Source organism: Glandiceps talaboti, chromosome 21 (genome assembly GCF_964340395.1).
Source record: "Glandiceps talaboti chromosome 21, keGlaTala1.1, whole genome shotgun sequence".
Lineage (NCBI taxonomy): Eukaryota > Metazoa > Hemichordata > Enteropneusta > Spengelidae > Glandiceps > Glandiceps talaboti.
Window position 1 is genome coordinate 13,101,195 of NC_135569.1, and position 16,919 is coordinate 13,118,113.

General features: G+C 37.8%; 2 protein-coding genes across 2 annotated transcripts; both read left to right on the top strand.

Moving 5' to 3' along the window:
* Positions 1–1,597: 1,597 nt before the first annotated feature.
* Positions 1,598–5,624, top strand: LOC144451389 (uncharacterized). The gene is made up of 5 exons (XM_078142217.1): positions 1,598–1,829; positions 3,004–3,226; positions 3,917–4,110; positions 4,582–4,643; positions 5,134–5,624. The coding sequence occupies exons 1-5, from the start codon at positions 1,613–1,615 to the stop codon at positions 5,164–5,166; spliced, it is 729 nt and encodes a 242-aa protein (XP_077998343.1). The 5' UTR covers positions 1,598–1,612; the 3' UTR covers positions 5,167–5,624.
* Positions 5,625–7,451: 1,827 nt separating this feature from the next.
* LOC144451570 (mesenchyme-specific cell surface glycoprotein-like) lies at positions 7,452–16,728 on the top strand. Its single transcript, XM_078142451.1, has 11 exons — positions 7,452–7,744; positions 8,551–8,769; positions 9,351–9,549; positions 10,072–10,213; positions 10,880–10,994; positions 11,635–11,808; positions 12,538–12,603; positions 14,006–14,256; positions 14,469–14,680; positions 15,766–15,884; positions 16,228–16,728. The coding sequence occupies exons 1-11, from the start codon at positions 7,549–7,551 to the stop codon at positions 16,296–16,298; spliced, it is 1,764 nt and encodes a 587-aa protein (XP_077998577.1). The 5' UTR covers positions 7,452–7,548; the 3' UTR covers positions 16,299–16,728.
* The last annotated feature ends 191 nt before the right edge of the window (positions 16,729–16,919 follow it).

Genomic DNA, 16,919 nt, shown 5'->3' on the forward strand with positions numbered 1-16,919 from the left:
AAAACGCGTTCGAAAATGAAATAAAAGTCTATCCCCGTTGGTCTTTGACATTTCCTCGTTTCGTTTCCTTACACAGGCGGTAATAAATGTTTACGACAATCGCTCACCCACAGCGATTTATATTACTTCAAAGAGCCAAACTATTTGTGTCTTTTCAGCAGATTATATATCGGGAAATGTAATATAATAATGTTTTAGTAAGATTTCAAGTTGTTGTTGATAATGAAATGTAACAACGTTCGTGAAATATTTGTGGATCAAGGCGATGTAATGAAATGTGGCTCAGGCTGAGTTCGCGGTATTTTTGTTGAATATGATCGAGGTCTTAAAGAGAGTATGTTCCAGTGCAGTATATAGATCGGTAAGATTACCGCGTCCCGCCCCCCTCTCAAACCGACCATAACAAGTTCACGACAGGTACGACCATTCACCTAGAGTGATTTATAAGAATTCAAACATCACACCACTAATATGTGTTAGCAGATTATGTATCAGGAAATGTTTTTAGTAGCATACATGTAATATTATATCATATAAAAAACCTAGAATATAGCAATATTTCGTAAGATTTGTTTTCGAGTTAGCCGAACCATCAGTGACCCAGAAAAGAGGCATACTAGTACCGTAGGTGAGAATGGCACCAGGGGGGTACTATTAAGGGTTGTATTCTGTGACTGTACCATATGGATGAGGATTAGGTATTTATTTTCGATTTTTAATTTATGGAACAATTTTCTTCTTTCGTCCTACTTGAAAACTCGATGTGAAACAACATAGACCAAATCTGTGTTTGTAACTCGCACATTTCAAAGAGCTAACAACTAAAACGTATGACAAGGTTGTTTTTGTACGTACAAAACAAAGACTTTGAACATTTATTAGTTTTTTGTAATTTATTGAGTTACAAACAAGGACTTGGCATATGTTGATTCACATTGATTTTTCAAGTAGGACGCAATGAGAAAATAGTTTCAAAATCCAAAATACATGCCCAATCGTCATCCATATAGTCACTTTAAGTAAATAAAGCAGCACAGCATCCATATATAGTGACCGCCAAACTAATAACCCCTTCGCATTCTCATCAGTACTAGCCTGTGACTCCCAAGCTAACATGGCTCGACAAGCAAATACTGAGCCCGCGGCATCCACAGGTAGCATATCAGCCAATAACCGCGGCATCCACAGGTAACCTATCCGCCAATACAAGCCCGCAGCACCTACAGGTACTCGGCATAAATTAGTTACACTGCTAAGATATAGGAAATATCGGTGGCATCAAAATGGTGATAGTTGTCATGCCTGTAGAATGCGTCCCGCCGCTTTCTTAAGTTTAGTGAGTTCATGTCAGGTTTATTCGATCTCTGTCAAATGTGCAGGTGAAACAACAGTGGTCACGTACGTTTCAGGATGTTATCTAATTTGTAACTGTGCTATTCCCGGATGCCTTTTAGGAACGAACATGATACCCACAAAATGATATCGATACGACAGACGATTCATACGATTTAAGTTTGGCAATGGGCCCTAAAGTTATATAAAACTTCTCTCTTTCGCAGAAAAGTGCGTCAGGACAAACCATGTCTAATTATAATTTGTAAACACACCTCTCATGGTGAAAAATATCGTCCGATATCCTCATTATACAAATCAGATCCCGGCCATCTATAAAAACACAGTTCACCGCATCATAAAAACACAGTTCACAACATCATCGATCGCAAGGACCACAAGTGTCGTACTGTGTACAAAGACGTTCAGACATCTTGACGGATTGGCACTTCTCATACTACCTAACGACTGGGTTCTACTTGAGAAAACGAAAACAGGTAATCTTTTTTTTCTGGTTTACTCAATTGCTACCAATTTTTTATTTCCGAAAATGGAAGTCCGAACCATAAAATAGCCACTTTGTCACATCTGAGATGTCAAATTTACCGAAAATCTAATGAATATTCAAATTTTATGGATTTTATGGATTGTGTATATATTTTGGATTTTTAATTTATAATACAATTGAAAAATCAATGTGAAACAACATATACCAAGTCCTTGTTTGTAACTCAATACATTGCAAAAGATTAATAAAAATTAAAGTTATGTGTGGAATGTTTGTTAATGCACATACAATCACAAATATCTTACCCATTAATTTTTTAGCTTTTTACAATTTATTGAGTTACAAACACAGACTTTTTTGACACTGATTTCAAGTAGGAAGCCATTATAAAATCGTTTTATAAATTAGAAATCCAAAATAAATATCCAATCCTCTTCCACATTGTCACTTTAACGGCTTGCCATATGACATAGCGATTCAGTTATTTTTTCCCAGCCCGTGTTCGATGTCGCTTACTACTTGTAATCATCAACTCGTAATATTTTTTTATTTTATGTTAGTACTAGCTTTTATTCAAACAAAAAAAAAGCATGGGGGAGGAGGGATTGTCTTGTTTCTTTTTTAAATGTCATTTTCCTTTGATATGTTCGGACTACTTGATTAACATAGAAGGTCACTGTGTATGAGGGATATAACTGCTGATATGATCAACTTCCGGTAGGTCTATAATCTGACATACGGGACGGTGTCTACGAGACCACGCTGACGAGACTATGTCTCGTAGTAGAGCCCCCGGCATGGCAGCTAATTCTGGGTAACCGGAACTAGATACCGCCGTACTCGCAGACATACATTTGATTTTGAATACCATGGCATTCTCTGACGTATTGGTATTAGTCTTGCCGATCGTCAAACAGTCTCATTCAAATTTCAGAAAAAGTGAATGCTGTAGAAATTCCAGATTTCAGAAAAAGCAAATAATGTAGATATTTCAGGATAAAATAACTCAATTTGGAAATTTACGGAAGTGTCTATCTCCTCGGGTGGTACGCATTTTTAAGAAGTCATATTGCATGTGCTAGTACTTGAAAATAGTCATCAATAAATAGTAGAGTAATAGTTTTCAACTAATCATTAATAATTTTCAATTGCTCTTTTTTCAGATCAAATGGCGAAGTACTTCTGTCTGGTTGCTTTGTTGATCGTCTGTCTGTGTCTGCAGTATGCTGATAGCAAGCGGTCAAGCTTCAGATCGAAATGGAAATCTTTATCTAAAACTGAAACAACGACAAACGTCGCCGAAGAGTTGTCTACACTACAGACTACCGTCACTACGGACGTTGACGACGATGACGACAGTATCTGGGAATGGATTAGTGACCAATTGTGAGTACACACACACACACACACACACACACACACACACACACACTCTCTCTCTCTCTCTCTCTCTCTCTCTCTCCTCCCCCCTCTCTCTCTCTCTCTCTCTCTCCCCTCCTCTCTCTCTCTCTCTCTCTCTCTCTCTCTCTCTCTCTCTCTCTCTCTCTCTCTCTCTCTCTCTCTCTCTCTCTCTCTCTCTCTCTCTCTCTCTCTCTCTCTCTCTCTCTCTCTCTCTCTCAATCACGGGTTCTCCCATTAGTTGTATTACCTTATCAATAAAGCCATACGGATAAGGTTATTCAAGATCATCATTTGTATACCTCTGGCAGAGTATCGTTTTTCTCGCCAAAATATTAATAGTTAGTAATCCGCCCTGGCCTTAGGCCAAAAAAAAGTTTGCGTTTCCAATAACCTGTCCGACCGACCCGAGTTTAAGCCCCACACCCTAAACATTGCTTGAACATTTAAAACAAAATGATAAAAATCGTCTTCTTGAGATTCAGACATGTCTGTTTTCTTTCCCCCATTCATGTCTGTGCATATTTCATCAAACTTTGAAAGAAGGGGTATTCTATTTTGGGGTCAAAGCAATAGTTTTCAAAAATAAAAACAATTAAAAGATAAGATAAAAAAATACCGGAAACACACACTTTTGTTTTTTTCGCCTTATTACCTATAACATTGTGTACATTCCAGGACCTCAGTTTGGAATACGATTACGTCATGGTGGAGTCGGAAAAGGAGGGACACTCAAGAAAATGGCTCGTTGGAGGAAACTAATTCCATGTTTGATACTATGGATGTCGATGGGGATGGTTTTCTTGGCTTTAAGGAATGGATTCTACCTGTCGACACCTACTTCATCGTGCTCGAAAAATTTGATGAGGATGGTGAGGCAATTTTTAGTTTATGAGAGTGGAATACGAGAGCAGATAACCCTGAATGGGGATGGGGATGGAGGGGATTATGAAAGCAATACCGAAACTGGGCGTGTTAGATAAAATTAACTTACCATAACTTTGACCCTATTTTAATATCCTCGTCTTGGTTTCACGAAAGTTGAACTTTCGTTCTATGTGTCCAAAAAGAGATCACGAAGTAAAGGGTAAGTCTGCAAGATATGACAGGAGAGAGAGACAGAGAGAGAGACAGAGAGAGAGAGAGAGAGAGAGAGAGAGAGAGAGAGAGAGAGAGAGAGAGAGAGAGAGAGAGAGAGAGAGAGAGACAGACAGACAGACAGACAGACAGACAGACAGACAGACAGACAGACATATAGCGAAGGACAGGCAGACAGATGGATATACATTGACAGGGACAGATAACCTTTGCATATCTTAAGGACCGTTCTCTTCTTATTTCAGGTGATGGAAAACTTGCCTACGATGAATTCATAGCGTTCAGGGTTAAGGGTACACAGAAAAAAGTAAGTATATCCAAATTCACAAGATCTACTTCAAGCAAATTCCTCACTACCAAATGCACTTGTACACTCCGTACAAGGAAAGTAGGAAAAGTCTTATGTTACAATAGTATTCGATTTGTTTGCTCATTTATTTCATAAAATAGATTTGACGAACACTAACGTGTAGTTAACCAGCATATTTAAAACGTTGCACGATAAATATTTGTCGTTGTGGACAAGCCTTCTTTTTCATCGGTGATAATAATTGGAGCGCCACCAACGATGAATCTTTCAGACTAAGAGAATGGTAGACTTGTCATGTTTATCTAAACCAAATTTCGCAATATTTTGCATCGGATGGATTCAATATTTACTCATTCGTTCAGGTCGATGTACAGGTACAGGTAAACCATATACATTAAAAACACAAATAATTATTAAAGTCATGTTTAAATATTACATCTGCTACACCATGCTGACGTTGTCTTTTTAATATGTTTAACTTTTACAGGCACGTCGCAACGATAAACCATCCGGGGAGTAATCTTAGCTTGTCGCTCACCAAAGAAATACCAACGTTAAAGTAAATCTTGCTTCTATGTGTGTCCTAAAAAAATCCTGCCTGTATTTAATCAGTAAATGTTAAATCTTGTACCATTTGACATCCGACTTGATTTCGCATGAAAGTATAAATCCATCACATATAAGTAAACTATACAACACCACTATTAGCGAGAAGAATACCACATGGCTTCTCATAATTATTACACTAATTCAGATGCGCTAGACGTATGTATCTTCGCCAGTGATGAGAGTGACATACTGTCAACTTTAAAATGAAAACAATTGTCGGCGTTAATTTAACCGAGAACGTAGTCACGTGATCAAATCGCGTCTACAACGTTGGATCTAAGTTTCCAAATCGTGAATGTACTGTAGAGATGTGTAACCAAGTTTAAAAGTTGACATTAATTAAAGCCTTTTGAAAGAAATTTCAAACCATCTGATAATGTATGGGTGTTTTTTTTTAGATTAGAATATCAATGGTATTTGTTGGAGTGAATAGTTATATGAGTAGAAATATTGATGATTGTTGACTATGTATCCACAGCTGCTCTCCTGTCTGTGTTACTTCATTGATCGAACAATCCAGCTTTGGATGTACTTCTGCATGCATTGGAGAACTTTTGATTCTTAACTCTTGGCCACCAATTGACCAGTATTGTCATTTCATTGAGTTTATTGTGAGAAGAAACAACATATACATACTAACTCTATTTTAAGCTTGATTCTACACATCTACATTCTACACATTTTATGGTGAAATAATAATGGAATGGTGCGCTATAATGGAGTCGACGGTTTCTGAATGTCTCAAACTAAATCGTGGCAATTATTTCAAAGAGAAATAGTTGTTCTATCAAGTTTGAAAAGAGCTCTGTCTGTCTCTGTCTCTGTCGCTGTCTATGTCTGTCTGTCTGTCTGTCTCTGTCCCTGTCGCACACACACACACACACACACACACTCTCTCTCTCTTTCTTTCTCTCCCTCCCTACCTCCCTCCCTCCCTCCCTCCCTCTCTCTCTCTCTCTCTCTCTCTCTCTCTCTCTTTCTTTCTCTTTCTCTCTCTCTCTCTCTCTCTCTCTCTCTCCCCCTCCCTCCCTCTCTCTCTCTCTCTCTCTCTCTCTCTCTCTCTCTCTCTCTCTCTCTCTCTCTCTCTCTCTCTCTCTCTCTCTCTCTCTCTCTCTCTCTCTCTCTCTCTCTCTCTCTAAATATTGCTTTAATTTGTTAGTTTCGAACACATCTCTCTTTGATGCAAAAGAAAAATAGTTTTACAAATGTTATTGGCCGAGGGCAAACAGTTTCCATGACAATCTTTCTCTCTCTATATTCAAACAGGCGTAGATAGTTCTAAGAAGTTTGCCAGAGTAGTACTCGAACAACATTTCTAAACCTTTCAATATTTGATCATTGATTCCCATTAAGTTAAACCATCCTCAAAGTGACAATATATTGAACTCATTGCAACGTATACTACGCATGCGTGTTCTCTGAATCACTGGTATTTACAGTTACAACTGTGCAACTGAAATACCTTTGTCCAACTAGTCCCCAATACCAAATACTTCCATGATATCGATGACGTAGACTAGTCTTGTTGATAAATATAGGTTTTGATTTTCACTCGAGCAGATTATGAATGGAGTGGGATGGATCGAATGCAAACTGTGTACACCTAGACTCTCTTACAGTCCTCGGAGATTCGCTTCACTAAAACTAGTTTGTTTTGTATGTACCAATATCTACTGCATTGGGTGTACTCTTGAATATCTTTGTACTGTACCCTCATCGATCACACAGGGCTAACCTTTCGTTGATGTGTTAGTGCGACGCTCCGTGATAACGCGAAGCTCGCGCGGGCTACACCCTAACACGCGTCAACGAAAGGTTAGCCATATGCCTGATTGATGAGGGCACACAGTACAAGGATATTCAAGTACAATTGTGGAGTAGATATCGCGATCGGTACATATATACAAAAAAAAACCTAATTTTAGCGATGCGAAGCTCAGAGGACAAAGAGAGTTTAGTGTGCACCTTGCATGTTGCTCTCTCTGCTTTACGTAGATAGATCGATGACTAAGATAGCCTGATAATTAACTTCAGAGAGTTGATGTATTCGTCATAATACATGTGACCTGTTTTGTCTGTTCACGTGGACATCATCAACAGTCATGCACTAAGTGGATGTTAATACATAGAAAAGATAGACATAGCATTTCAATCATTTCTATCAAGGGTTCGACTGTAATGCTCTTTCCAAAACAGGTGAACTGAAACCAAGGTTAAGTTCAGCCATCGTATCCAATTCGTTTTTCCGGATTCATCTTGTATCCAGATTAAGGAGTGGATTTATTATTTGAAGATGAACCTGTATGTCATTTTGATCGGACTGGTCGTCTGCGTCTCCGCGGTGAACGGGACTGTGATATTGGAACCTCTGTCAACTCTGTACCTTCCCTACTTGTACGATGAAAACGACGAACCTCTGTACGCACTTGGGAAAACGGCTGCAGAACAGACAGCATATGACCCTAACAGCCAACTGGTTTACGTTGTCGGTAGGTGCATAATGCATATTCCCTTTTTTGGCCAAAAAGACATATTTTGAATGGACTCGAACTTTGTGCACGTAAACTTGGCCGGAACGTAGAACCCTTCGCTGGTGTTGGATTAACTTAACAATGTCTTTTCACCCTATTGTTCAAAAATAAATACTTTTTTGCCGTCCTTAAGTTCCCCCAAAACGTACCTGGAAGACGGGAAAGTAACACACGCAGAATAAAAACGCAATGCATGTCATGTAAAATTCACTTTTTTGTTTGATTCGGCATTTTCTGTCTGTACCTAAGTCTACTACACTGGTGAAATAGAAATGCCAAAGTCCAATGTTTGATTGAACATAAGTACGTGTAGTCATTCTGAAGATATTTGGACGGTCTGTCCTTTACAAAACAATAGTATATACATCTAACATGCCGACATTCGCAAGGTACATTGATACAAACGATGCGCAATCTTGACTTGTTTTAGATACAGTGCAAAGTATGTCTTGTCAGATGCGCATGCGCGAATGTCCATATTAGGGCAGTGGCAGTCCTCTTTATACCTTCATTATACTTGTTTATCTACCCTATGAAGGGATGAATATCAATAACATGTAAAGAATAAACTATTTCAGTTAGTTAGGGAGCCTTCAGCAATGCACTGGGGGATTGTAGCTGAAAATCATACCCTTCTGTTTCGTATTTATGTGACCCCCCCCCCCCCACCCACCCACCGGTTCCGTCATGCTAAAAGTGGTCCTCTCTCAATTGTTATTGACATGACCCTTCCCTGTTCAACTATTTTATGTTCTGATTTCTAGGTGACAGTGTCATAAACATAGTCGATATTTCCGACGTCTACAGCCAAAAAATAGTCTACTACACAAACATCGATTCCATCGCTACTGACATTGAAGTATGTGGTGACTACGTTGCTATGACAATAAGTGCTGAACCTAAGATTGACCCCGGTAAAGTTGTCATCTATGACCTGTATGATCCTGATACAGAAACATGGAATCTCGTACAGTCAGTCACGGGTAAGATCACGCGTTGTTTCACAGAAATATGATCTTGCATTTTGTTTACCTTGTTATGATAGTTGTAAGTCTTCTATGTACGTATACACATACCTGTTGCAATTTAACGTCATGTGTACATCCCTATGAATAAACATTGAGCAGTGAGCAGTGTCTGACTCTCAGTCTTTGTCTGTGCATGTATAGGTCTAAACAAAGTTGGTCCTTCCTTGTTGAAATCTTAGCACAAAGAATTACTGGTTAACCCAGCAATGACTTGGTTTGTGTAACTCTATGTAATAGTCTACTTTATAGTGTATTTACATAGAGTTACAGAAACCAAGTGGTATCACACTTTAAAGTGATAATTTCACAACCCAATTCAATATATCAAAGTAACACCTGTGTATGTCTACAAAAAGTTGGTGCTATCATGTTTTGGCCATAGTAAAAGGAACTATCACTTAATGTCAAAAACACAAACGTAATAGCATAACTCGTTCTTGAGTATAATTTGCATAAAATCTCACCGCCATTTTATTTCAAGTGGGAAAATGTCGAACTATTATGAAAATTACACCATCGACCTGTTTCTTTTGTAGTCGGATCCTTACCGGATATGTTACAGTTTACTAAAGACTGTCAAACTATCGTTGTCTGTGATGAAGGTGAACATGGCGAGGACAGTGACGGGGATTATGTTGACCCAGAAGGTTCTGTAACTATCATAAAATTTACTTCGAAGGATTTATCTCAAGAACCTTCAATCCATACCGCCAATTTTACTGCTTTCAACGACAGGTAAGACATCTGTGAGTCGGAGAAAGAAACAAGTCTCTTAAATGTTATTCCCCAGTGTTTTTCTTTTCTCAAAAAAGGAAAATTCAAAGTGACCTAAGGGGCCTTGTCAGACTCGAAGTGACAACGCCCCTTAGGTCATGAGTATTTTCCTGCTCAAACGAAGACACAAATTTGGGATACTATGATTATACCTGCGTTTATGAAAAATCGGGAATGAATTGGATGTAGACGCAAATTTTCGTGACGTAGATCGACCAAGGTATAAATCCTATATTTTTTGTTGGCACATGTTCAACTTGGATTGCATGTGGCATGAGGGCATGATTATTAGAAAGAAAAGCCTGGAGGTGCATGGGGGAAATCGTATATATAAAACAAAATAAATTGTAACTTTACATACAAAAACATTGGTTTGCTACTTACGCCAAAGTATTTCAAAAAGTTTGAAATATACAGTGACTGTATGTTTAATTTATTCTATATAACAACATGATCCTCCAAAGTACCAAGATTTTCTTGTAGAACCGAAGAATACATTGCAAAGGGAGTTCGTGCGCCATTGATGGGACAGTTAGCCTTCGTAACAAGTACTTTTTCACAGAATATGGAGCCAGAATATGCTGCCTTGAACGAGGATGACACAGTTGCATACATTGCTTTACAGGTGAAACTTTTTTTTTCTTTTTTCAATTAATGCCATCTAAATATATACTACCACTGCGGTGTACTGTTTCATTTGCTAATACAACCCATAACACCAAAGTAAAGCGTTTTCTGTATGTATCACAATAGATTATATCATCCATACCAAGTGTGAAAGTATACTGTTCCATTTGCTAATACAATCCATGACATCAAAGTAAAGCGTTTTAAATTTCTGTTTGCATCACAATCGTTTATCCATATCAAGTGCAACAGTATACTGTTTCATTTGCTTGCTAATTGACCACCTTAGAAAGTCCACATGCTAGGCTTGTAAATAAACCAATTGAAACAGTATACTTTTACACTTGAAATGAATGCTATAAATAAGTGTAGGACATAGAGAAGTGCTTTACTTCAGTGTTACTAGTTGTATCTACGTTAGAGGTTAGCTGTCTATTATGACAGACTTCAGACCCTGAACTTCAACGTCAAATTTGAATTTTCTAATAACTGGGGATATTTTGTTTATAGGGTCGCTGTTCTAATTGTATGTATTAATGTTATAAGGGGTAACCTTTCTGATAAGATTGTAGGACCACATTTCAGACATCAATTGACGGTATATAATACATGTTCCTATGGTGTGCATGTATGTGTCTTTGAATATAGGTGTTTTGCTCTACAGGAAAACAACGCAATCGCAGAAGTTGACATCGCAACAGCCACCGTAACTGAAATACATCCACTTGGTTTTAAAGACAATGTTGTTTACGGTTTTGATGCCAGTGATCGGGATTTCGGTAAAGGTTGCCATGGTTATTAATTCAGCAAGTCGAACCCTGGCATAAAAGTGTGAAAATGTAATTGAGTATATATTGATCTTTCCGGAAAACAACCTTTTGATCAAGCTAAAAAGTTCGTTAGAGACATAAAGAGGCGTGCCCGTTACTAACTGTATACACACACACACACACACACACACACACACACACACACACACAAACACACACACACACACACACACACACGCACGCACGCACGCACGCACGCACGCACGCACACACACACATTAACACAATATAAATCAAACACTCGACTATTTTCCTAGTTTGATGGTCAACTCCGATAGAATGAATTGCCATTGGTTACAAAGTATATTTAACATTTATTTCCAGGGTATGAGTGCGATAGTGCTGAGTCGTCTATCACCCCAAGAGTTGTTTTGCAACAACTATATCCATCGGTTTCCAGCCGCAGGAATATTTACTACATAATTCGCATATAACATCACTCGGAAATGGAAACAAATGAATAACTGTAATGTATCGTGTCTAGTGTTGTCTGAGTCCACGAAATTAAAATTTGTAATCTCCGTGTGTTGATTTTAACTTATAGAGTTGACTTACATGCATATACCAATCTCTTACCTTCTGCATACAGGAATAAACATGCAACCCTGGCCAATATATGGCATGTATCAACCTGATGCAATCAAATATTTCCACATCGATGGCCAAGGATATTTGGTGACGGCCAATGAGGGCGATAGTATGGAGGTGTCGTTTGGATCAGAAGAATGGAGTGAACAAATGAGAGGACAGGATTTCGTGACTGGTAATTTTTGGATATTTCTGTATCACAGAGTAAATACTACTGGTGGGAGGAAGAACGTTAGACTACGGCCCGTTTAATGTTTCCCTTTAGCGGATATATTTGGAAAAACCACGCATAAACCAATTTTAGAAAATAGACATGCTACTCTTTAAGATAGCAGGCCATTGAATGAATACAATTTCTTGCAACATTTTAGCTAAATGAAATGAAAGTGTCGTCCACCATGCAGATACCAAATACAGACGTCAAAACATGGGCGCCTTCGTGTCTGTGTCTCGTTGCAGTGACTTTCAATGTTATTCTTTGAACTTTCAGTGTGACATGTACAGTGGCCATACGGATGAGAATTTGATATATATTTTGAATTTATAATTGATGAAGTAATTGTACAATGTTATTGAAAATAATGGATTTGAAAACAATAATGTAAAACTAATATGAATCAGCATATACCAAGTCCTTGTTTGTGTCTCAATTAATTGCAAAAAAAATATTTTTAAAATGCGTAAAATGTTTGTTATTGTGTGAACATTAACATAAACTTTACATCTTTTTTTTTTTACTTTTGTGAGTTCTTGATTTTACAAACACTGACTTCAAGTCGTTTTTTAAATTAGGAAATCATGGTGTTGAATTTTCAACAATAAATACCCATCAGTTATCCATATGACCACTTTTACATTTACAATGGTTTTTATGATACATTTTTCGTAATATTTCATTTTTCAGGTGGTTATTTGTCTGATCTTGTTTCCGAGGATTTAGCAGCCGCCTTAGGTGATGACACCAAATTAGGTAAACTCGTTAAATAAAACTCTTTAAGATAAATATGTCATTGTCAGTGTCTAACTGTTGGTCTTTTGTTTGGCAATGTACTTTAATGTGATTACACATATGATCCAATGTATAACGTAACACGTAATGTATAAGGTTACATAACATAAATTGACATAACTGATGTAACGTAACTAAACTTTACAATACGTCGTTACGAATTACTGTTCATTGGCGCTGTTTGATACTATTACACAGGAAAGAATAAGTCACTGCACATTCTACACTTTAAGATTGTACAAGATGGAATGAATACAGTGTCTTGCTATTTTTTCTACATATTGTCTAAATGAAAAGAACTGATGTGCTACCACAGAGACATCAAATACAGACATCAAAACATTGTCATCCGAGTACATGCGTCTAGTTGCAGCATGTTTACGTAATTGGTTGATTTCATACAGACGTAATTGAAGCAATTGCAATCTTGGTATCTCTTGAAGTGTTATGTGCAGGTTCTTATTTGTGTCTGCATGCTTATATCAAGCAAAGAGACTAAGTGAACAGTAACCTGCAAGGCGCTGTAATACTGTCATTTTGACAAGGATCGTTGACCAGGATACATCAAAATCTATTTACTATTAAATTGATCAGTTTGTATACAATAACCTTTGACCTACCAAACTAATTAATATCTGTCATCATAGCTTAACATACCGCAACATACCGTAACGTAACGTAACGTAACGTAACGTGCCGTAATGTAATGTAAAATATCGTAACATAACATAACATTATATAAGATATGATGTAATGTAGTATAACATAATATAATCCAATATGATATAATATCATATTTTATAATACAGCATAGTATAATATAATATAATATTTCCTTAATGTAGATTAACTCTACATTTTACTACGTCACTCAGCACAATTTATAGTCATATTATAGGACATCTCTTCATATTACAATGTATATCATTCCATGTCCCAATAGCAGGTCATCAGGTAACGTCACATTAAATCACATTCATCACATCACACCATACCATGCCATACCATACCACACCACATCACACCACACCATTGTGTCACCACACCACATCACATAACATCACATCACATCACACCACACCACATCACATCACATCACACCACACCACACCACATCACATCACATCACATCACACGAATCACATCACAACACATCACACCACACCACACAACACCATATCACATGACATGACATGACATGACATGACATGACATGACACCACACCACACCACACCACACCACACCACACCACACCACATCACATCACATCACATCACATCACATCACATAACACATCACATCCCACGAATCACATGGCACAATATCACATTATTTTAAAGATTATAGCTACATTTTCACCAGGTCGGTTGTTATTAAGTATTGTCGATGGTATGAACGTCAGTGATCCTACCAAATATGACCAATTCTACACGTACGGCTCTAGAAGTTTCTCCGTCATCCAGCCATCAGATATGTCAATGTTATATGACAGTGGAGATGAATTTGAACAAATATGTGCTGAAAACTATCCAACAATATTCAACATGAATAGTGCGAACCGTAACTTTGATGAAACTCCGGAGGATACCATGGATACCAGATCTGACAATAAGGTAGGCTATTGTATCAAGAAAAAATTAATTAACCTCGATCAAGCTCACTGATCTTGACAGCCTGGACAAGCTTCTCTGTATATGTATAACTGTATATGTCCATAGACAGGTCAACAGCTATTTCAGCCATCTCAATGTTTAAATCATTATCAACAAAATCTGCATTTAAGGTGTCTATGTAATGTGAAAGAACTTTGTTTTACTTACTTCAGGGGCCGGAACCTGAGTCTGTAGCATATGGGAAGGTTGGAGACACAAATATTTTATTTATTGGCTTGGAGAGAATTTCATCAATAATGCTCTATCAAATCAGTGATGGTGTCGTTACGTTTGAAAGTGTTTATCGTGCTGGTGGCATAGATGACACTTTCCAAAATCTGTATGATGCTCGAAATATTGGCGATTCCGATCCAGAAGATATTAGGTATGTAAGAAAGTCGTGGTTTACTGAATACGAGAGGTCACAGTATAATTTTAAAAAGGTCGCTGTAAAGACACTAGTCTGTAAGATACTTTGTGTCGTTCCGCCCTCACCGGCCTCCTCTCGGCAGGGGTTGACCAATGTGTGAGGTGTAAATATATGGACCTCTTTCACAGTTGCAGCAAGTCTAAGACGCATTGTTTCATGGGAAAATATGTTCTGGCTTGTGTGATGAGCACTTATAAACCTGTACTAGCTGCAACTGGGATATTTTTTCCAAAAAATATATACACTAACGTCTATTTAAAAACATACATTAAATTAGTAGTCAATATTATCTGGCGGTAGTGTAGTGGTAAACTTGGTTTTCGATTTGTGATCATGCTAAAAAGTGTAATAAATAACAGAATATAACTTGAGTATCATTTTGTGATCAGACAACCACAGCATATTCACTGAAAATTGTTATATTACCCATGAGCAACCACACAGAAACAGGTTGAAATCATTATCACCGTTGAGGGCGCTATCTTTTGGACGCTGACCCCCAAATCATTTTGATTTTATTTATCATGTATACAGCTATAAAATGCGTTTATCCACAGGTGATGCAATACTTTTCATAGTGTACCATATGAGTAAGTTATTGTACCTAACAAAACATTTTCAAAAAAAGTTCCAGTTATGGCTAGTGCAGGTTTATGCCAACCCCCCCCCCCCCCCCCCAATTGGCTTCTACTAGTATAGGACAGCATGAGTTATACTAACCAATGTTTAGTCTTTGAAATATTGTTTGGGGTTGTCGATATTTTACATACATGTTATTCATGCGTTTCTTTACTCAGAAATGTAGTATAAGTCTGTACTGTACCATTTTTCGCCACAGCATGTTTCATGACTAACGCAAGTACTACCGTAAAAAGGCTTCTGTCTTTACGACGATGTAGTGAACTATGTCGTGAGAAGACATTAGGGCATTCTAGCCCTAAGTATGTCCGTTCATTTATAGTTCATTTTGAACACAGTTACGTTCTAGTGAGGTTTATCTTTCATTTGGAAATATCAAAGAGTGTCTGTTTTTCACATAGGTTCATCGACAAATCTGATTCTCCAAATAACAGACCCCTTCTACTGGTTGCCGGCACACATAGTGGTACCCTATCGCTCTATGACGTCATCGATGACGTTATTGATGAAATGGATACAGGTAATGTTTTCTTAGATGTCAAAGTCAACGTTACTAAGGGCAATGTAATATAATATCATTAGTATGAAACATAGGTTTAGTTTATTAGTGTTAAAGAAATACCCCGATAAAAATTGGACCTGAAAAGTAAATTGATTGTGTATGATGAGAACTAAAATTCCCCCACCCCAAAGTAAAAGAATTTAGTTTTTTTATCCTACATTGATCTGTTGATCTTGCCTCTTATGTGACAGTATTTTTAACAATCAAAATGATATATGCATGGGGTCACATTCGTTGATCACATGTTCTGGTTTACACTCATTTGTTTTTCTGCTAAATTATAGTTTCTCTTTATTTACAGATGTCGGCAGCTCAAGTTTGATATCAGGGCTATTACTTCTTGTTTGTTTACCAATCACCATACTTCATTGAAGAAAACTACAGATTGAAATAATTCTGGGTCAATGGTGGCCTTGAACTAGAGAATAAGGGACCATTATATGAATATTAAAATCTGTTGAAGTTTGATAACCTGCGACGCACGCGCAGTGCCTATCGCATATATTATGTTCGTATTAGTATTTTTTGGTATGTCATCATTGGTCGTGTATTCATTTCCCTTGCAAAGTGCCATCCTGTTCTGACCATCTTGACTTGTCATAAGTCCGTTCCACCTAGTTGGATGGGGAAGAGAATGTATATCGAAGCCCCCCCCCCTCCCCCTTGCGGTCGGTAGATGGTTCATTACTAGAGACTGCTTCGTTATGACTAAGAATGAAATGAAGATTTTGATTTCCACCCGAGATTATCGAACTACAGTAACTGTACTGAGTGTGTGTGTGTGCGTGCGTGCGTGTATATATATGTGTGTGTGTGTGTGTGTGTGTGTGTGTGTGGAGAGAGAGAGAGAGAGAGAGAGAGAGAGAGAGAGAGAGAGAGAGAGAGAGAGAGAGAGAGAGAGAGAGAGAGAGAGAGAGAGAGAGAGAGAGAGAGAGAGAGAGAGAGAGAGAGAGAGAGAGAGAGAGAGAGAGAGAGAGAGAGAGAGAGAGAGAG